The sequence below is a fragment of the Callospermophilus lateralis genome, chromosome 5 (genome assembly GCF_048772815.1).
Source record: "Callospermophilus lateralis isolate mCalLat2 chromosome 5, mCalLat2.hap1, whole genome shotgun sequence".
NCBI classification, from domain to species: Eukaryota; Metazoa; Chordata; class Mammalia; order Rodentia; family Sciuridae; genus Callospermophilus; species Callospermophilus lateralis.
In genome coordinates, this window is record NC_135309.1 from 8,852,914 (window position 1) to 8,875,897 (window position 22,984).

Here is a 22,984-nt window from a genome sequence, read left to right on the forward strand (position 1 = left end):
AAGATTTGTTTTCTGTTGGTGAATGTTTTCCATGAGAGGAAAGCAGAGAACGATAACCTGGAATTGCACTATAAAAAGTCTTGTGCCCTTTTCCTTTATGCTCCCTAGGCACCTGATGTCATCGTCTGTGAGACTTGAGGATGTGTTGGATGTCTCCTGAATTAAAAAATGAAATCCACAGGCACAAAGGGTAAGAGCCAAGTAAAAGGATTTATTAGATATGAGAACATAGAGCTCCCACTGGGGGAGGGGTCCCAGGAGAGCTGATGCAGCCTAGGAGTTTATGTAAGATCAGAGGGGAGTTGAGTGGCCTCAAAGACCCGAGGTCGGAGATTTTAAAGGAGAGGGTCTTTGAGTCCAGTCACCCCAGGGCACTAGCTCTAGAGATGTCAAGAAGTCACACTAGTATACCTACCTTGAGGCCAGGCTCAGTGGGCACGAGCTTCACTCTTAAATCTCTCCTAATATGAAAGCTTTTCTTCAGCCTGGTAGGGAACACATCTAACAGCTGGGGAAGCCAGTGCTGGCTGGGACATGAGGATGCTTCAGTGCCATTAGGAACACACACCACAGCACACACCTCCCAAAACCACATCACACACCTCCCAAAACCACATCACAGCACACACCACAGCACTGACCTCCCAGGACCACACCATAGTAAGAAATGCCACAAGACCTTCAGACACTTGACAGAAGTCATTAGTGAGAGAAAGACGAGGAGTGCATGGAAAGTGGGAATGCCTTCATTTCCCTGCGACATTCAGAGGTTCAGGATGATGCACCCAGAAGATGTGTGTATTAGCTTGACCTTAAGGTGTGAAAACACATTGATTTTCTGGGTTAAATCTCTCATCTTGTAGTGTAAGTCTCTATTCATAGTTTGTTTTCTATTGTTTTGTTGAGAATTTTTGAATCTTGGCAAAAAGATTTATGTACACTGATATGTAGTATAGCATTATGTATACGTGGAGTATATATATATGCATATACCTGTGTGTGTGTATGCTATATAGGTTACAGTACAGTTTTGTAAGTAAATAGTGTGTATTACATAAAACTATTTTATATGATAGTGTAATTAAGCACTATGTAATTAGTATAGTACATAGTATTTTACAGTATCATATTATAGTATTAAATTCTTATTGATCTGTAGTATAAGATGTTTCCATTTCCTTCTAGCCAGCCCTGTTTGAAACCACATATTTTGAGGGAACCAAGAGCACCTCACTTTGATATTACTGCAAAGCTCTGCCCCTTGCCCACTGTTCTCTCTGCATCCAATGACAATCCCTCTGTGGGCCCGGATGGCTTCCTGTGCCCTCCTCTGCTTAACTCTGTGTATATATGATACAGTTTCATTTTTCTTATGTGTCCAGTAGGGGTGTTACGTGTTTGTCAATGTCACCCTGGGTGCTAATTCATTTGTAGCTAGTGGTGTGAATGGGAGGCTGTTAGAAACCTTTGCAGCATAAACAGAATGGAGCGAACATGAATGAAAATAGCTGCTCAGCTTTTACTAATTGCTCTTGGTGACTGATTCCATGGTACAGAGAAACCCACCTGCGTAGCACCTGCACTTTTTGATGGGTTTGACCTTGGTCTACCCACAGTTGCCATTTCTCCCCTCACATGAGTACTCACATCCCCTACACATAATGGTTCACTGGCTTTACCACTGAATGCCTTCTTCCCTCAAGGCAGTGAAAAGAACAGCTACCTAACAAGTGCTTCAGTCCTGATTAACAAGAGACAGGCTAAAGCTCTGTGGACTCTGCATTTAATTTGGGAACCATAACTAATTGCTTGGGATACTCCTGGGAGAGGCCCAGGGATGGTCCTTTGTGAAGTTTGAGAAAGAAGGAGACACTCACCTTGAGAAGAACTAAGTGCATCACCTAGTTTCTCGAAGTTATTATCATGGAGCAGGCAAGAGTAGGGGCCTTGCTTGTCTCTCGTGTGCTGATCCCCTTACAGCAGTAGTGTGCACCCTTCTGTTGAGGGGCACATCCATGATGCCTGATGGTCTAAATGCTGATAGGTAATGCATGAGGCATTAGCCCTTTGTGAAATCTGGGAGGAGTATCTCAGCCATTCATGCAGCAGAAAACCCCTCACCAGTGTGTGAGTTTTCCTTAGCACTAATGCTTGTCAACATGCCAAAGTCTCATGGAAGAAGGCTTGCTGTCCTTAAAAATGACTTACTGCAAGTGGGTATTAACCTACACAGAAATAAGTCTCATTAATTGAAGGCTGAAGTGGTATCTTCCAGTGTGGGTTGCTGGGCTTCTGGACTTTTCCCCTTAGCCACACACATGAGCACTAGCAGTGATCAGATGGAGACAGTACTGGGGAAGCCTGCAAATTTGCATCAGTGGAAACCCAAAACATCATAAATCCCTGTGGGTAGGGAAGGGAAAAGTGTCATGTGCAGTGATCAGATCTAGGAACCCAGCACCTGATGGCTTGGCTCTCCAAGACCCCGGAGTTGTACTGCCATGGCCACTACTGCCTGTGCCTCTGTCTCAACAAGTGTCCTAGTACTTCTGTGTAGGTGGCTCTCCAGACATCTTGGACCAATGCTATTCTCCCTTGTAGTTCTCAAGAGAAAACAAAGAGGGGATGGGTATATAACTCCACAATGGATCCCTTTCTTCACATGGGAGAGGCCCTATGTTCAATCCCCAGTACTGCAAAACAGTAAAACAACAATAAAAGAGCAAGTGTAGCTGAGCACGGTGGTGCATGTCTGTAATCCCAGTGGCTTGTGAGGCTGAGGCAAGAAGATTGTGGGTTCAAAGCCAGCCTCCACAACTCATTGAGGACCTAAGAAACTCAATAAGACCCTGTCTCAAAATAAAAAATAAAAAGGGCTGGGGATATGGCTTGGTTGTTAAGTGCCCCTGGGTTCAATCCCTGGTACTAAAGAGCTCCAGCAACTGGGTGTGATGGATCATTCAGGGTCAGTGTGGCCAAAGTTTCTTAGGACTGGGAGAATGTGGGCTCTAGGGCTTGGGAGTGCCGGCCCAGGGGTGTAACAGGCTCCACTTTGTGTCTGAGTGTCAACCTTGCTGCTTGCTCATAGGGACATTGCCCCTTCCTGTTTTCTCTCTCCCACTTCATGGCTGTAGGGAGAGCAGGTGAGCCTCCACTGTCCTGAGCTGAACTGCCTGCCCTTTTCCCTACTGCCCACCCTATTGCCCAGCTGCAGACCTGGAAATGGGCAACTGCTCTCTTGAGGATGAGGACCATCCCTGAGTACATCCTCTGACAGTTTCTGGAAAACAGGAGCTAGGGGGCAGCCTCGGGCAGCATCTGCCTGAGGCCTCCCTCCTTCACCAGGAGGGAAGAGAACTTCTCCTCCGCAAGGATCAGCACTGGGATGAGGACCGAGCTTTCAGTGTTAAGTTCACAACTCCATTCATTTCATGAGCTTTAATCCACCAGTGACTTTGATTTGACTTGGTGTGATTGTGGCCATCACAGGTTCTTCTACTCTATTTGAATATCAGTTGTTACCATGTCCGACACTCTGGTCACTCTGTACACATACACGTCCACACACCACGCTCTACAGGAAGGCTAAGAAAGGGTTGCAGTGGCCAGGTTCCAAGAGGCCTTATGAAGAGCAGAGAGCAGATGCAAATACAGGATGACCTATTCAGGTGGTCAGAGAACGGCTTATCAACCCAAGAGCTGCCAAGGGGCAGCTGCCAAGCAGGTGGCTTTACTGGACAGCTTCAGGGTCAGCTGCGAGTGTCTTCTTACAGTGGGCCATGCCTCAGAGGAGGAGCCAGGACAGGGGAGGGCTATGTGGAAATCCTCTCTGTTGGTTTGTCACTTTTCTGGTATTTAAATTATGCCACAGTCTGGTTAGACACAAAATAACCAAGCTGCCACGAGGCACTTGTAGGTTCAAAACAGGAACTCCTTTTTTCTCCAAACTCCCACGAACGCCACCAACTTGGCCCTTCCAGGAACCACCAATCGGAAATCCCTCCTCCTGCACTTCCCCAACCAACGGGAACCCTCCAGGAATCCCACAAGAACTCCAAAGCAGCGGGAGGGAGCCCCATTGCCCGACAGTAAAGGTCAAATATACAATACAATCAATCCAGCATCACAGCAATTATATATAGCTTAACTCAAATCATCATCTCAATGGTTCACTGGCGGTCACCTTTCAAACATTCCCTCTGGCAAATGCCAGGCGTCATTCTAACTGGGCAGTGGCTCTCAACAAAATTAGTTTAAGATGAAACTTAGGACAGAGGTTTGTGTCTGCCCATGGACGGTATGGTGACTGGAGGGGACTCATGGGCTCTGAAAAGTGCCTTTGTTCCTGGATGGACCATCGCGTGCATCTGGTAGTAAGCATGAGCCTTGTTCCCGCACATCCCATGCTCATTATGCATTCCATAATAAAAAAGAGACTGAAAACTATTAATAAAGAGACTCTCTTTCTCAGGAGTCCTGTGTTGCTTGTAATTAATTGCTAAATTAAAATACAAAATAGCCTCCAGTAAACGTTCCCACTGTGAGAAGAACGCTCACCTGCAAGCCCAGAGGGTGGGCTAAGAGACACAGGAGCAGCAAGAAGCGAAGTTTCACTTTAATGATGGTCTTGCAAGATGGGGGGACTGCGGGTCCTGACCATGGAGCCCAGGCAGTCGGTGTCCCTCACAGCAGCTTGTGGAGGAGATGGCCAGGTGAGGGCCAAGGACATGCCACCAGGGGGAGGCGCCTGGGCTTGTCCCTTTTAACACCTTCCCAGGAGTCCAGGAGCACTAGAGCTGCAGGGCCATTGTCCTGCGAGTCAGTCTGTTGTCCAGGAGGCTGTCCTCCCACAGAGGAGGGTTCCTGCAAAGTCCCCAGAGGGAAGAGGTACTCCCACTCCCAGGGACCCAACCCTCAGTTGCCCCACACCTGTGCTCAGTCACATGCCCAGCAGGGTGTGGGCCACAGACTCCAGGAGCCACTGTCGCTGCCCAGGGTGCAGCCCGGTGGACAGACGCAGCCTGGGGCAGAAGTCCTCAGAGAGCAGGCTCCTGCGAGCCTACCAGGGGGCTCTCTGCAGAGGGGAATGTGTTATGTCCATAAACCATATCACAGCCACAGAAATCAGGTGACAGGAGCAGTTTGTGTGGCTGTGCTGGGAGCTGGGGCTCCCCTGAGGGAGGGCAGCACGGATGTCCTTCTCTGGTCCTCAGATATGGTTTTTCTTTTTTACATAGGAGATATCTCTTCGTGTTAATTTTTTATTAGTGCATTATAGTCTTACATGATAGAGGGGTTTGACATTAGTATATGTCTGTGAAATAGATCTGCTCACATCAGGCCCTAGTACTTCTTCTTTCCCTCTGTTTCCTCCTCTCCCTGCTTCCTTTCCTCTCTTCTCCTGGTCTTCCTTCTATTTATTTATTTATTTATTTTTAAACCGGTGCTTTGCAGATCTATACAAATGTGGAATTCACAGTTCTCATATATGAACACAGCATTACTTTTCATCCCACCATTCCTCCCTTTCCCTCCCTCCCTCCCTAACAGTCCCCTTCCACAGTTCCCCTGATCTCTCCTCTGTATCATGGGGTTCCCCTGCCCCCCCCACCCCACCCTTCCTTTTAACTTGGTCTAGCTTCTGCACGTGGGAGAAAACATTTGACTCTTGACTTTCTGGGTCTGACTTATTTCACTTAGTATGATGTTCTCCAATTCCATCCATTTACCAGAAGATGCCGTAATTTTATTCTTTATGGCTGAATAAAACCCCATTGTATCATAGGCCACATTTTCTTTATCCAGTCAACTGTTGACAGGCCCCTGGGCTGTGGACATCAGTCTTCTTTCAGTTAAAGGGTGAAACTATATCATCAATCAAAAGTATTCTATGGCTCTGAAGGTTGTGGATTATTTTTTTCTGAATGAGGAAAACCAGGTCACTGATAGGATATTGGGATGCAGGTGCTTTGGACAGTTTGTAAAGAAAGACAAAGATGTAAAGAAATACACCAAGAGGTAAAGGATAAATAGGAAGCTGTAATGTCCCCAAGCCAGAAAGAACTAATGGAGCTGACCCTGGGCCAGCAATGGAGATGCCTTGCCCTCCCAGGTCCAGGCTGTTCTGAGCCCAGGCCCTCTGCACCAGCACCCAGGCACTCAGGCCCTCTGCTCTTCTTCTGGCTCTGCACTGGCTCATCTATAGGAACACGGTCCCCACAAACCCCATCTGCAGGTGTGCTGAGGGCCCCTCTCCACGACCTCCCTGAAGCCCCACTCTGACTCAGGGGGCTCTATGAGGCACCAGTGAACACTAGCATCTGAATTTAAACTCTCAATCTCAGCAGCAATTTCACCCTTCACTAGGAGCTTTGTATGGGCCACCAGGAGGAATGGGAGCCATGAGCGTCCAGGAAAGCACTGCTCAGAGGCAGTACCTTCTGTTGACTCAACATTTCAGGCTGATCTAAGTGTCCTTCAGCTGCACAGCTGAGGACCTGAGCCCCATTCCTGTCCTCTCCTCCCTCTCCAGGCTTCTTCCGCCCAGGATGGTGGCCCAGCAGCAGCTCTGTCCAGGCTGGTGAAGCAAACTCCTCTGTCCACTCTGGTCCTGTGTCCACATGGAGCCAACTCCTTGAGGAATTCATGAGCAGCCCCACCAATGTGCTTGCTGACAGGTACTCTGTGTCCTCCTGGCCTCCTGGGGCCCTGCTGCAGGAAGAGGCCCCTCTAATGCCAAGGTAAGATGGGAAATAGTTTCTTATTTTCAAGTGAACTCATATGGAAATATGACATCATACATGAGAGATGACATGGAGTTTCCTTGGTGGGTGGACTGCCTCTCTCATCATGTGACACTGGGCCAAGGGGCACGCCAATGGCAGCACCATCCTGTCAGCTGTGTGGGAGGGATGTATCCTCAGCCCTCATCTTCCTCCTGGATCAAGAGGCTTGTGATTTTCCCACCAAGACACATGAGAAAGGGCGACTCCAAGAACATCCCACTCTTTCCTTGGGTGGACTGCACCTGCCTTGGGGCCTTTCACTGGACATCAGCTTCCAGATGTGTTTATAAAGGATCAAGAGAGAAAAGACCTTGGACCACAGTGCACAGTGTCACCTGGCAGGTGCAGGGGGAGCTCAGCAAGGCAGGGCAGACCCCAGGATGGAGCTGGCCCTGGTGCTGCTCTGTGGTTCAGAGGGCATCAGTTTAAGGGCTTCACTTGAAATATTTTGGCATTTTCAGGTCATGACCCTATGTCCTTCCTCTCCTGGATAGAGGGACCCTGGCCATGATGGTCAGTGCAGGGGCAGGCACTGTGTCCTCATTTTCCCTCCTCACCTAGAGCTCAGCCTTGAGCAGCCCATCTTAGCCTCAGGGCATCTCTGATGATATACTCTGTAAATATCTGCTCCAGCTCAGGTGAGGAAAAGACCCTCTTCAGCTAATCCTGGGTCCTGCTCAGGGTGTGATCCAGGGTTGGGGTGGTGAGGGGGCTCCTGTACAGTGCAATGTGACCCCTTCCCTGCTCGTGCTGCCCTGCTCCTGTCCGGCACAGGGTGGCTGGGCCCAGATCTTTACATCTGTATGCAAATATAGCCCCTGTTGAGAATCCCCCTAGGACCTGGATATTGGTCTTCCTTTTTTGAATGCACAGGCCTCTGGAAGTGTCAGGCAGTTATGCCTGTGCTTGGGACCGGCCTGTTATGTGACTTTCAGCAGACCGTATTGTAGAGCAGGATGGAGAGGCTCATCTTCCTCAGCATTTCATCTCTGAGGGCAGAGCTTCTCTGCCACACCCTTCCACCCTAGGCTGAGATCTCTGAAACCACGAGCCAGAATGAGTCCTTCTCCTTCTAAGTTGTTCCTGTTAGGTATGTTGGTCACAGCAAAGAAAAGGTGACCAGTAAACCTTCCCTATTACAGATGAAAAGCAAGCAAACAGAATACACTTTCAGCTGTAGGATGCTATTCTACAACCAATTTTTCTGGTGAATATTTTAATTTTCATCCTTAGATTCAAAGAGTTATTCGATTACCCATTGGACTGATTTGAATGGACCCCTCCGGTGTGATGTGTCACTCTACAGAGCACAATAGGATGTCACCAGATCTTACCCATTGACCTGGGGAGGAAAAATAAGAGAGGTAGAAGGTAGAAGCAGTGAGTCAAGAATGTAAGGGAGGAGCTAGAATAAATAGATGCAAAACAAAGAGAGCAGTTGAAGTTAGGGAAATGGAGTTCACTGATGGAGATTCGCCACAGTGTGCTCTCGCTGTCCCAGAGGTGGTAGGTGGGCCAGGGCAGAGAACTGCGGCCCAGGGCATCTGGTCATTTTTTTCCCTATAAGTTGGTCCAGCTTTATTGAAATCTGTCACAGAAGACACATTCAAATAAGAGTCACAGTCTTGGGTTGTAAGGCCTATAAGGCTCTGTACCACTGAGCCACATCCCCACACAAGAATACAAAATGTATTAGTTCAAACTACAGTGTAAAAACAGATTCTAAAAATGAATAACGTGTCCTGATTAAATGTCTGCAAATGGTTTCTTCCTCTGCACTTAACAACTGTATGGCTCTTTAAAAAATTCAAGCAAACAGTTTGGAATTTAATGAGAAAGCCCACATTTATTACAATGTGGAAGGTGTCCACATTCAGCTCCAACCTTCACAAACTACTGGAAAATACTTTGATAAAATAATTCATCTATGTTTTTTTTTTCATATCAGGGAAAGTTAAACTCACATATAATATCAGGAATCACCTCTTGCCTTATAAGTGCAAAATAGACTCCCTTGAACCATAGTAAGCACAATTTGGGAAAAATACAAGTAGCTGAGATAGACACTTTCCTTAGGAAGCCTTCCTCTTTTTTGTGAAGCATTCTCTCAATCACGAAGCTGTTTTCAAAAGAATCCATTCTATTCCCAAGATTATAATTAAAACAGAAAGAACAAATCTGATGGCCCTTACAGCAAACTTCATCATGTCAAGGCAATCCCTTTACTCCTGATATTTCCTTCCATTTCCTACTAATAGTGTCTTCCCCCACCCACTAGGATATGTGAGGTTCTCTGTATTAGAAACCCTTGCTTTTATTTTTAAATTTTTTGTTGGCTTTATTTAAAACATCTTTTGAAAAATGTGCATAACTCTTCAAACCCTGCATTCAGTTTTCTGATATGTAAGTAATGGAAGCAGACATGTCCCTGGGACCATCTCAGGTTTATATAACTTCTGTCCAACTATTTAGGAAGGTCCCTTGATTCTTTACAGATTAGAATTCAAAATAGCAAACAAATTCAGTTGTCAAACACCTGTTGATAATTGAAAACAAATCTATACCACACAGCAAAATTCCATTTATTAGATGTTGTCTCATGCAAACTTAAATTTTAAAAAATAATCATTCCGTGCTCCAAAGTAGATCATGAACCTATTTAAGACAAACATGGTAAAACAAATTTTCCCATGTTTACTTAAAAAGTGTGGCATTTTTTTAATATTTATTTTTTAGGTGTAGATGGACACAACACAATGCCTTTATTTTTATGTGGTGCTGAGGATTGAACCCAGGTCCCACCTGTGCTAGGCGAGCGCTCTACCACTGAGCCACAATCCAAGCCCTAAGTGTGTCATTTTTGACTGACAGGATAATCAACATTATAGCTCAAACCTGTTGCTATGGAACACTTTGTGTGTTTGTGTAGGGGGGTGTTTCTGGGATTGCACACGTGAAGCAGGCATTGTACCTCTGAGCCACATCCCCAGCCCCAGAGAACACAATTTTAGACCTAGTAACAGAAAATCATCTGGTAACTTGACACATGGCAAATCCTAAGACTAGAATGAAAAGCATTCTTTTGTTTTCTGCCCTTTAGTGATTTTCAGAGGAAACTAGGTAAAGGCTTCCAGCTCAGTAGAGAAGACATTGTTCAGACAGGGAGGATGTTCTTTGGCAGACTCACAGGCAGTGCCGGGAGTCTGGCACCAATGGGGCTCTCAGAACTCACTGTTTTGTGCCGATTCCCCATAGCCACCTCTCCCAGCATCATCGTGTTCACAGGACCCTCTGGAGCCTGCTCCTGATCGCCCACATCCACACTGCTTGCCCTCCTTCCAGCCCGCATCCCAATCTATGCGAAGATCCGGTCATCCAGACGTGTTCCATATACATACTGCATGGCATTTTTTTGCATCTGCTCTTGAATAGTATTCCACAAAACAGAATCCACATACTGTTTTTTTTTTCACTTTATACAGACCCATAATGATTTTCTTTATGTCACCACTTTTACTGAAGAGTTCATAAATTTGTTTTTCAGTTGTGTAAAAGGAAAGACTTTCAACATATGATGTACAACTTTTCTTCAGTATTTTTTCCTGTTCTTCAATGTCACCCCAGAAGGGCTGGTCCCTGCACTGGTCAGCTCCACATGGCAGTTGCTGCTCAGCAGCTTCAGGAGTCCACCTCATAGTGAAGAGGGCAGGAATCTGATCTTCAAGTTCTTCATCCATGTATATTATTTGAGCACTGACACTGTCTCAAAAACCAAGTTACAAATGGCGGACATGAGTGAGAAGATAGGCCTGCAGTATGTGGCCAATCTTGCTTCACCACTTGAAAAGGGAGGAGTTGAACCCTACAAACTTGGTCTGGTATTTTCCTCCTGTAAAGAAGTTTTCTTCCCATTGGAGTGTGTGTTTCCTTCAACTCCTGAAGTTGGGAGGTCCAAGGACCTCCTGCCTCTCTCTACTGCTCACTGTATGTGAGAGGCCATGACTATTATTGTATCACAGGCAAGTTTGGTGGCCAATTGACCAACACTAGTCCTCAAAACATTCTCTGCCTGTTTAATGTATGGTCTTACGTTGGGGTTAGAAGTTCTCATTGATCACCTCTGTGGCCAGACAGGACTCTTCTCTGACGGTATGTCAGGATGGAAGAGCACTTTGGAGTATGGCAGAGGGCTGGTTTCTCCATGCTGTCTGTAGAGTGACAAGTTATTACAATGCTTTGTTCCTGAGCCAAAATGGTTTTTGCATCAATTACTCATTTCCCCTCAAAACTTTCACTCTGTGGTAAGAATTTGGTTAGAATGAACTATTTAATATCATGAGAAACAGGGCTTCAGGAAGTTCACTAGTCCAACCGACACCTTTAATCGGAGCTTCACCAGGTCTATGACATGGAGCTGCCATTCTATGATGAAAGCAGAGTTGCTCATGTCTGAAACTTCTGGTCATGATCTAAATCATTCTCTTCACATTAAGGTGGGAGAAATAGAGTTAAGAGAATAGGGCCAGGGCCGAGGAGCCCTAGAAACCAGCACATGGTGGAGTCTGAAAGTCAACTCTGATTTCTAGTCCAGCCTGGATGTTGTTGGGGGAAAACAGGGTACTTAGAGATGCTTAGCAATGAGAAACAAAGTCCTCTTCCACCCACTTGTCCTCTTTGGAAGCACAAAACAAACAAAAAATGACACCCAAGCTGCACAGCCAGGTGCTTCTTCTCCTATCCAGGGTGCAGGAGCTCCTGATTTTCTAAAACATGTCAACTCCCAGCTGACTTTTCTGCATATATTTAAATAAGTGGACACTTACAGATACATCTTGCTCTCTGTAACACAAATAATTTCCTTCACAGATGATGAAATATAAAATTGTAAGTGCCAAAATATGCAAGTAGGAAAATGGAAAGATGAAGGACTCATATAGAATGAATCCAGGGAAGTTGAGCACCAAGAAACAGAGACACTTTCCCCGCTGTGCCAGAAGAGCCACGGTCAGGACAAGGTGGAGTATGAGCGTGGCTGAGTGCAGTGCACTAAGCTCCAGAACAGAAATAGAAAAGAGTGAGCAGTGTGCATTATCCTCCAAGGGGGAGCCAGGGTTGACTTTCAGAAGAGCCCATCACTTCATACAAGGATCTCAAATAGAAAACACATAGGCCCTCATAAAATGTAAATGTGGAAGCAAAGATATGATTTAAGATTGTCCAGTTTGTTTTATTAAATCATATCTTTAGGATCTCAGCAATGAGGGACAGGAAATGTGGGCAGCATCCACATTCACAAACACCACATAATCACTCTTTTATAGTCATTGAATCCATTGTTCCAGGATGATTTGAGGAAAACGCTATAGTAGGAAAAGTAGAGGTAAATCTCCAGGTGCTGGTGTCCTCCAAAATTTTGGCATGTACTTTTGTGTCTACAAGTTGTGTTGACAGAATTCAGTTGAAAAGTTATTGCATACAGTCAAAACTGATTTTTCCAACAAACACTGATGTCCTTATGGAACTGTTTCTATAAGTGACAAAAAAATCACTTGTAGAAATCAGTTGACATTGAAATAATATTTATAATAAAATGAAAACCACATTTAACAAGTTAATTCTTTGGAAAGCCAGAGGAGCAGCAGCCCCTTCGCCAGAACAGAGTGTGGGCAGAACCAGGCCCCTGTGAGTCCAGGGGAACGCACAATTGTGAAAAGCAAGTGTGTGGGGGGGCTACTGCAACCTCCACTGTATTCCCACTCCACCCCCAATGGGTCACTGTTCACATCCTCATGCCAAATACCAGGAATTCTGCACAGTTGCTGGCATGTGGGTGACCTTTAAGTTTCCAGGCAGAGAATACTCAAATTCAAAGGTGATGATGAGGTCTTCTATCCTTATTTTCAAAGCTTTAACAGCAAATGCAATATCTTTAGAAAGTGGTTACCTTTCTTGAGGCCAAACACTTCCCCAGAGCCCTCTGCAGGGCTCCTGTGACATCCTTGTTCCTCAGGCTGTAGATGAGCGGGTTGAGCATGGGCGTGAGGATGGTATAGAAGGCAGACACTGCCTTGTCCTGCTCAGGGGTGTGGTAAGAGTGGGGCAGCACGTAGGTATACATGGCGGCCCCGTAGAAGAGGCTGACCACCACCATGTGAGAGGAGCAGGTGGCCACAGCCTTCCGCCTGCCCTCTGCCTCACTCATCCTGTAAACAGCAATGAGAATCCTGGTGTAAGAGGCCGAGATGACGGAGAAAGGGATGAGAAGCATCAGGATGCAGCATACATACATGGCTGTCTCATAGGCTGAGGTGTCCCTGCAGGACAGCTTTAGAAGGGCAGGGACCTCGCAGAAAAAGTGGTTGATTGCCCGGGAGGCACAGAAGGGGAACTGCATGGTGACTGGGGTGAGCAGGAAACCATCTGCAGACCCTCCCAGCCAGGCGGCCACCACAATCAGCAGGCAGACCTTGCGACTCATCAGCACAGGGTAGCGCAGAGGGTGGCAGATGGCCACGTAGCGGTCGTAGGACATGAGTCCTAGGAGGAAGAACTCTGCCCCTGCCAAGGTCAGGTAGAGGAAGTGCTGGGCAGTGCACCCTGCAAAGGAGATGGCCCTCTGGCTGGTGGCCTGGTCCAGCAGCATCTTGGGCACGATGGTGGAGATGTAAAGGATGTCCATGAGGGAGAGCTGGCTGAGCAGGAAGTACATGGGGGTGTGCAGCCGGGGGTCGGCGTGGATGAGCAGGATCATGGTGGTGTTACTGGCGATGGAGATCACGAAGACTAGGAGAATGAGGGAAAAGAGCAGCCAGGGGAAGCGGCTGCCACTGAACAACCCCAGGAGGACGAAGTCAGCGTACAGGGAGCTGTTGCCCCACTCCATATCGCTGCAGGCTGCACAGAGGGTGGGATTCAAGCTGGAGAAGTACAGGTGGGCTTAGAGCATCATGGCGTGGCCACGCCCAGATCCAGGCTCAGGCTTCTGACCTCACGAATCTTGGAACAGGCTGGGCAGGTGTCTTGTCCCATTACAGCATCATCCACTCAGGAGCAGGACGCCCGCCCAGCGGCCTGGCCTTGCTAATTTAGAGGTCCTGAGGCAGCAAGCCCATCTGCTTTTGTTTAAGGACATTCATCTTCTGTCTCTCAGGCACTGTGCTACCTAGAGAGGAGCCGTCCTGCTGGACAGGGCAGAGTGGACATGAAAAGAGTGGCCAGCCCAGCCCTACCCTGCACCAGGCTTTGGTCCTCACACTTCAGGGTCAAAGCCACAAGTCAGGAGCACGTGTGCTGTCCACGGGGAGACGGCCACATGGGCTCCACCTGGTTTGCAGGTTCTTGAAGGTTTGCACACTGTAAAACTTGATGCTTAACGTGTTTATCAGGTGCTCAGTGTTGGAAGGCAAAGACTCTGCTGAAGTGTGAACACAGAGCTCTCACTGTGAGGGGCAATCCAGAGTCAGCAGAGAAAGGCTGTCAAGGGGAAAGTAATGTTGAGGATCAGGGTTATTATCTTCCCTGTTCAGCAGAAAACTGTGGGTTATTAGCACACAACTTACTCACCTGTGAAGTGAATAAAGTCAGCAATTATGATATAACATTTTATAGAAAAACAGAAGGATGAACTGATTTAAATAATATCAGGAGTTATTATCTCCCAAGTTACTTTGCTCTTAAATTTGAAGTCAGATCATGCATACTTAGCCATTTCAGTTAAATAATATCTTACCACAAATATGAACACTATGGGTCACTTGGACAGTGTATGTTGACATCACAGAGACCTACATTGCGCAGCCTTATGTCCAGGAGTCCCAGGAAGCTCCTGAAACATTAAAACTGAGGATGTGTACTGTAACTACACAGTAATTGCAGAGGTCTGGTGACTCATAAATAGTAAGTTACATTCCCCCCACACTTCATGAAATACTAGAGGACTCTTTACCCACTCCACAGAGAAAAAAGGTGAGACCTAAAGAGTGTCAGAAACTCCCCAGGGCACAGGCTCTGCTGGTCCAGGGCAGTCTAACTGCTCTAGGCTGTTTTTTGCTGAGCCAGAATGGACAGAGAGTGTCGTGAATTAAACATGCATTAAACCAGTTAAGTCATCAGTACCTGACCCTGGGCAAGCCAAACTTTTAGGTTCTGAGTGGACCTAAAAGACTGTGAAGACCTGGTCCCTTCTTGCAAGGTGCACAGAGAGGAGGGACAGGAATTGCCCTTGCAGTGTGTGTGGCCGGGTGTCCTTCAAGAATGGCTTTGATCGAAGAGGGCAGAACAGGGAGAGGACAGGGCAGGGCAGCAATGCAAGCTGGAGCCCAGGGCTGCACACAAGAGGTCCAGTCAGGACCCCTGGGCAGTTGGCCACAGCCACCACAGATGGATGTCAAACATGAAGAGTGAATCCTCAGCCTGCCTCAACCCAGGAGCCTGGCTCCCTGTGCTCTGTTCAGCTTCCCCTGTCCTAAGACATAGCTGGTTCCCAGCAGAGCTCCTCTCCAGCTGTTTTCCTGATGTATACCCCTTTCTAATTTTGCCTTGTTTCTCTCCACTGTCTTAAGCCTCTGGGGAAATTAAAGAAAAGCACTCAGCAGCATTTCAAGTGATGGAGAGAGAGAGAGCGAGATGCCTTCTAGCGCTGACCTTCAGCATTTTAATGAGAGCAAGCCCTGTGGAGAGCTGTGATCATTAGTGCACTACAGAGCCAGGGAATGGCAGGTGGTCAGTGGAGACCAGGCACAGAGACTGCCATTGGTCCATGGTGAATGTCAAAGCCCAAGAGCACTAATGGGCACATGCGCCTTCCTATCAGAGTGTTGTCCCCAGCCCTGACCACGAACTTTCCTGGAGCTGAACGCTAATGAGGCCTTGGAGACTTCCCAGCCTTGCTCACAAAGGGAAGGGAGATTGGAGGCTCAGAATTTCTTAGATTTTAAGAGCATCTTTGTCCTTCTCTGTCAATGTTGTCTGTGTCCTGTGTTTAAACCATCACAAAGGAGTATAATAGCACTGAGGAGAATATGGGAAACAAGAAAAGGGAAAGGAATCCCCTGGGATACTCCATGCCCTTGTATAGAAATCGTTATATCTATGCATAACTCATGCTATTCTACTCTATTCCAGTCCATTATTTTATTATTTATGGTGGTGCTATGAATTGAACATGCAAGCACTCTACCACTGCACCACACCCCTGTGCCTAACTTAAAACTTTAGCATTCTTCCAATCTGATATGTAGTTAAGACCCCTTTTCTTTATAGATGTGGGGTGTCTTCTCAGATTACTATGATGGTTGATTGATGTGACATGCACTTTCGAGGGCTCCTTGTTTGATTGACAAGCACATTGCTTCTCAGTTTGCTTATGAAACACTGTATCGTGAGGTTGCTTCTCTGGGTAGGTGGTAGAAGGTGGGTTATTGGGCTTTAGAATCCCAGATAGGCTGCTGACCAGTGATGGCAGCCAACCACAGATCACACTCGGGGCTCCCTGCTTGCCCAGCTCTTAGCAAGAGCATCTAGATGGTCATTTACACGATTTTTGTTTATATTTAAGAAACCTGGGAATGTTTTCATGGGTATATTTTCCCCTCTCTATATATTGGGATTTAATTACTCATGACATTTGCCTTTTTAGGGATTTCTCAAAATTGGCCTGCTCTCTTTATAGAATAAGGGCATTCTTCTTAGTGTGATATTTGTTGCAACTTCTTTACCCAAACCATTACTTTTATTTTGACTTTATTTGATTTTAGGCAAAGAGCACCAGCAGTGGCAGCACCTGCTGGCCTCTGTCCCCAGCTCTCCTCTGCAATACAGTGGATCCAATAGTAGGGAGCTGGGTGTTTTTGTCTTTCCCCTTTTGTATGCAGTCATTTTCCTGTGAATAAACAGCTCTCTGTGAAGAACTGACACAATCCTTGGTGACCAGCTAACTCAGAAGGTGTGTGACAGTTCAGGAAGGCTGGCCTAGACAGGATGTGAGGACAGCTGTCCCCTGGGAAGCAGGGTGAAGAGTGACCCTCCCATAGCCCATAATGATGTTTCTCCAAACAGTGTTTCTATGCAAAGTCCACTTGTACTTGTTCCATAAAAGACATAAAACAATGCCATCGGGGAATCTTTAGAATGGAGGAGGAATTTCAACAAAGCCAAGGAACCATCCTTCCTTCTGAAGCCAGAGCAAGGGCATGGCCACTTTTGCAGTGAAGTCTTAAGAAACCCTGAGCTGAGGTCTTCCCTGTCTTCTATCCTGGACATCTGCTTTCCCATGGAGTTTGGCCTGGGAATATCATGAACCTCAAACAGAGTGGTGGTCAGAAAAATTCAGCCCCATCATTCATAAGCTTCCTGATGTCTGGCAAGCCTCTCACCACCCAGCAGCCTCGTCCCAAGTACCAGATAGGAAAGTGAGGGGCCACACTACCCTGGAGTCGATGCAGAGGGCTGTGTAACTAAACCACCTTTAGAGACATGAATGGCCTGAGGAAGTGGAAGAGTGTAGACAATCAGACAAACTCCTCTCCCTGTAAACATTTTAAATTATACAATTGAGCACTTGGTTCCAATGATGAAAACTCAATCTTGAGTCTTTACATTGAAATATATCTGCCAAGGATTTTTCTGAGCAGAAAGTCATCAACATTCTGACACATGCAGTATATAAGCGAGACCCTCATGTCAGCTGACACAAGAAATGAGGTCAGAAGGTAGAATTTTTGAGTCACACTGATTCATAAACATCTATAATTAGGATGCAGAGACATGGCAACCTCAGTATTACCCAGGGTTTCCCTGGTTTTAATCAACTTTCCACTAAGTCCAGAGTCTCATAATTAAAGCAGCCTGTGATTGATGGATATAGAGTTCTCAAAGTTACTTACCTTACACTGTAGCTTCCTCAAGTCTGATGACCCGAATCTGAAGATCAAGTACCTGCTGTTCAGAGAAGAATCTTAAACTAGTAAATGTGATTGTTTAGCTTTTCTTTGCATGAAGCACGTGGGAGCATGAGAGGCAGAACACAGATCTTCCAACCTAAAGACGTTCCGTGCTGTGAAAAGAAGCAGAGCAGAGAGGAACAGGAGGCAGGAGACGCTGCAGGCGGGAGCGAAAAGAAGCAGAGCAGAGAGGAACAGGAGGCAGGAGACGCTGCAGGCGGGAGCGACTGCAGAGTCAGAGTGAAAAGGTGCAGTGGCCTGGCCTGGAGTGATGTCCTGTTGGCACAAGGGTAGGCAGTCTCATAGACTTTTAAACTAGACAAGGACAGGGAAACAAATCAATGACCTGGAGACAGAACAGCCTGAGTCTTAAGTGCCCAACAGCAGGCTTGCAGAAGTTGTGACAGCGCTACATTATGTAGGCTGCAAAACACAAAGAGATGGAGGGGCTTAAATAGGAGAGCTTGCATCATGGTGTGGACCAGTGGTCCCATCTGGAAGGAGTATGACATCAGAATGTTCATCCCTATGGGTGTCTTTGTCCCTAGACTACAATTACACAGTGCACATAAATGTGACAAGTCTCTTCACCCTACTTTTCTTTTAATTAAGGAAAATCAAACCTTTCAATTTATATGGAATTACAATAATTAAATTGTCCCCATATAATTTGGGTTGTGGGTCCCTGAAATTCAAACTAAATTGCTTCTTTTCCTTGACTTTTTTTGTGGCATTGCTTTGGAAGTTTCTTTCCTTTTTCACATTCCCAATCTATATGCATTCTTCTCTTCAAGGAAAATCCAAACTTTCGAAGGTAGTACTGTCTTGTCAAAGATACTGCATTTTGGGGCTGGGGATATGGCTCAGTTGGTACAGTGCTTGCCTTGCATGTACAAGGCCCTGGTTCAATTCTCAGCACCACATACACACACAAAAAAAGATGCTGCATTTCAGGCCATCACTTAAGCATTCGCTTGGCATGTGATCTTCATGTCTTATACATTAGGAAGCTATCAGCATTGCAAAGCACTTACTTGGGATGGTATCTGCAACATCCATGTTACAAGGCATGATTTGCTGCAGCTTTGCAGGCAGGATTGTATGACGGGGAAAAAAACGCAGACTTTGGAATCTGCTGCCAGGGTGTGAGTCTCAGCTCTGCACTTCCGTGAACTTGAGAAAGTATCTAACTTCTTTGTGCTTCAGTTTAGCAGATAATAAAATTTGAACTTCTCTGAATTGTTATGAAGTTGATCTGAGAATATACATCCAGCTCCATGTTTTTTTGGCCCATACGTGTAAATGTCAAATAGTACTGGTGATAGTCACAGTGCATGAATGTTTTTGTGTTTGGTTGTTAATCACAGTGTTATTGGTGAGAGAACATGGACAGGTGGAATAGGAATTTGTGATGGGTGTACTTGTCCTGGATCACAGGTGCAGATAGCTTCTTTAGAAGAGGCTGGGGGGCTGCACATGTGGGACAATGGCACTGAGAAATATCAGGACAGTGGGAGGTCACTCTGTAGGGAGCAGGGCCAGTCAAGCTAATCTAACACAGCACTTTGGAAGATGGAAATAAGGTACTTGGCTCACTCTGAGTGAAGCCAAATTGCTGCGTAACACTGTCACACAGAGCAAGGACTAAGAGCACAGAGCTGGGCTCAAATCTGCCACTTAGTGGCATGACAGGGGCTCAAAGAAGCTGCATGTGCTCAAGGCACTGACCCTCAGGCCCACAGATGCCTGACAGGTGACTGGAAGCAGGACGAGGCTGGGCATCTCGGCCTCCAAGTCGAGTCTGTCTCCCCTCACCTTAGCTTGCTCTGCAGAACTGCTAATCATTAAGGAGCTTGTAATGCCGGGTTCATTAGACCTGCACTCTCCTGACTTTTCTCATTCTGCTTCAAGACTGAGGCAAGACCTGCAGGGTCATCCCACCGGCAGCTGTGAGAGCATCAGGCCCCTGGGGTGGTGCCTGGCAGTTCTCAGCCTTGTCCTACTCCTGAGCAGCAAGTGGAAATTGTCTTTCCCTTCTCTGGAGTGCTTCTCAGAATAGGAACTGGGATAATTATCCACCAGGCCAATGAGACCAGGAGGCTTAATTTGGCAGGACTCTTGCCCTGCTCAGATTCTTCCTACATTTCTACCTACAGCACCTGTAGGTGCTGAGGTACTGTCTTCCAGCATGCCCCTCCCAGCACAGCCTATTAAATGGAGTTCTTTCTGGGTTTCCCATGACCTTTTCTGCTTGATTACTGAGGCGAGTGTCTGGACCTTGTTGTTGGATCCCTGATAGGCTGCTGGCCTAGGATCCCAGTAGTGAGGGTTGCTTTGAACATGTGTTTGTCAATGACCTCATCTACTACAAAGAGGAAATGGTGTGCCTCAGAGCACTGTGAGGGTTAGGGCAGGATGCTGGCCACCATCATTCCTTTTTTTTTCTGGTGGTGTTGGGGATTGAACCCAGGGCCTTGTGCATGCAAGGCAAGCACTCTGCCAACTGAGCTATGTCCCCAGCTCCCATCATTCCTTTTTGTCCAGCTCTCTGTGCAGCTGGGCACCACTCCACTGGGGTCCTAGGTTTAGGGAAACATTTCTGTAATTCTCTAATCAGTCTCTTGAACATGTACTTTCATTTTCATTTTATGCCTCAAGAGCTCTCCATTCTCTAATTGGCCCTTTTCATATAATTTTACTCTTTATAGACACAGTGACCTTAAATATCTAAGGGCATAAATCATGGTTTTAGGTTTGGACTGTCTCCTCTGTTCCCCTCCTTCTTCTCCTCAGCTGTCTCCTCTGTGTACTTTGCTCTTCCTTTTTATTTATTTATTCTTCCAACTGTACCCATCTATGCAGGACACTGCACTATGTGCCCACATCAGAGTGTGGACATTTCCACCTCCTGTCATTACTTTGTTTCTGGCGACTTGAGTTCCTTGAAGTCACTCACGGGTGCACAGCAGGCTGTTTTGCTGCGTCTCCCACTGAGCAGGGAGCCCGGTTCTCTCCTGCTGCCCTGGGGCCAGCCTTCTGGCTGAGCATCTTTCCTCAGACTAAGCATCTCTACCACCATCTAGATTATAGGTGGAAGCAGGATCTCAGGGTCCTGCTGCAGGAGGCGGAGCTGAGCCCACAGCAGTCACAGAGACCAACTCTGGGCAGTGGCAGTGGCCCAGCAGGGATCTGTGGTGGAAGCCGAGCTCGTCGCTGCCTTCTGGGCCTCCGACCCGGCCTTGGGGTCTCAGGGCAGCACACTCCTTCCCCTTCCCCTCCATGAGCTCCAGGGTTGCCTCTGTGATTTCATTTCTCCTTTTCTGAGCCTCAGGGTCCGGCTCAGAGACCTCTGCATGATGGGCTCCTGAACTCCTGGCTCTCTGTAAGGACTCCTCTGATGTCTAGCCTGTGGGCTGTCCCCTCCACTGGCCACTCCTTTCAGCACCATCAGGAGCTGGTGGTCCCTCAGGCCCTGTGTCCTGCCCTCAGGGCAGCGCTGCTCCCTAGGAGGCAGGAGGCAGGAGGCCGGGTTTCTGCTGGAGCAGCCCAAGAAGCCCTCTGCCCACTGCAGAGCTGTGTTATCCAGGAGGTAGCGCAGAGGTGGGCAGCCCGACTGCGGGGGTTGCACCCTGAGCCAGAGGCTAACTCAGCAAGATGCATGTGGGGCGGAGTGCTGGTGGCATGTTGGGAGATGGACTTCCTGACTCCTAGAGGCCCCTTGCCTGGTAACGCCAGCCGGTATTTTCTTTTCCAAAGCTTTGATCCTCCGGTGAAAACGCAGGGTATGCGTGGGCAGCCTGGGCAGCCTGCCTTCCCTTTAGGAGACCTGGTGTTGGGCTGCATCTCATGCCTGGAGCCCTGGGCTTCTCCCACTTCTTGGGGAGCAGCCCTCCAGCCTCCCATGTAGGAGAGAGGCCCAGAGCCTGGCTCCACCTGCGGGCCCCAGGGGCAGGGCCTGCGGCCTCCTTTCCAGAGCGAGCCTTGCCTCTCCATCGCAGGCCCCGCTGTGGAGTCGTGAAGCCCTTCTGGAGTCCTGACAGGCCTGACCATTCACAGAGGTGACCCCTTCAGTTTGCATGGGTTTCCTCACCCCGCTAGAGCAAGGCTTCTAACCTGAGTGTGTCTTCAGTTTTCCTGATGGCCCATGTGTCCCCGTTCTCTGTGCTGTGGACTCGCACCCTATTTTATTTTATTTTTTTAATTTATTTTTTGTTTACACATGACAGCGGAATGCATTACAATTCTTACCACACGTATAGAGCACAATTTTTCATATCTCTGGTTGTATACATAGTATATTCACACCAATTCATGTCTTCATACCTATACTTTGGATAATAATGATCATCACGTTCCACCATCATTAATAACCCCCTGTTGCCTCCCTTCCCCTCCCACCCTCTTCCCTATCTAGAACTCATCTGTTCCTCCCATGCTCCTCCTCCCAACCCCACTATGAATCAGCCTCCTTGTATTAAGGAAAATATTTGGCATTTGGTTTTTGGGGATTGGCTAACTTCACTTAGTATTATCTTCTCTAGCTCCATCCATTTACCTGCAAATGCCATGATTTTATTCTCTTTTATTGTTGAGTAATATTCCATTGTATATATGCCACATTTTTTTTATTCATTTATCCACTGAAGGGCATCTAGGTTGGCTCCACAGTTTAGTTTTGTGAATTGTGCTGCTATAAACATTGATGTGGCTGTGTCCCTGTAGTATGTTGTTTTAAAGTCCTTTGGGTATAGACCAAGGAGAGGGATAGCTGGGTCAAATGGTGGCTCCATTCCCAGTTTTCCAAGAAATATCCATACTGCTTTCCATATTGGCTGCACTAGTTAGTAGTCCTACCAGCAATGTATGAGTGTGCCTTTTCCCCCACAGCCTCTCCAACACTTATTGTTGTTTGTATTCATAATAGCTGCCATTCTGACTGGAGTGAGATGAAATCTTAGAGTAATTTTGATTTGCATTTCTCTAATTGCTAGCAATGATGAACATTTTTTCATATATTTGTTGATAGATTGTATATCATCTTCTGAGAAGTGTCTGTTCAGGTCCTTGGTCAATTTATTGATTGGGTTATTTAGTTTTTTGGTGGTTAACTTTTTGAGTTTTTTATATATCCTAGAGATTAGTGCTCTATCTGATGTATGAGGAGGAAAAATTTGCTCCCAAGATGTAGGCTCTCTGTTTACCTCGCAGATTGTTTCTTTTCCTGAGAAGAAACTTTTTAGTTTGAGTTCCTATTTATTA

The 22,984-nt window shown here is 46.8% G+C and overlaps 1 protein-coding gene and 1 pseudogene across 1 annotated transcript; both read right to left on the reverse strand.

Moving 5' to 3' along the window:
- Nucleotides 1-10,006: 10,006 nt before the first annotated feature.
- On the reverse strand, nt 10,007-10,273 carry LOC143400232 (nuclear cap-binding protein subunit 2 pseudogene; annotated as a pseudogene).
- A 2,441-nt stretch (nt 10,274-12,714) lies between these two features.
- On the reverse strand, nt 12,715-13,668 carry Or2t27 (olfactory receptor family 2 subfamily T member 27). The gene has a single exon (XM_076855636.1). It carries the CDS (start codon nt 13,666-13,668, stop codon nt 12,715-12,717), a length of 954 nt encoding a protein of 317 aa, XP_076711751.1.
- Between the last annotated feature and the right edge of the window lie 9,316 nt (nt 13,669-22,984).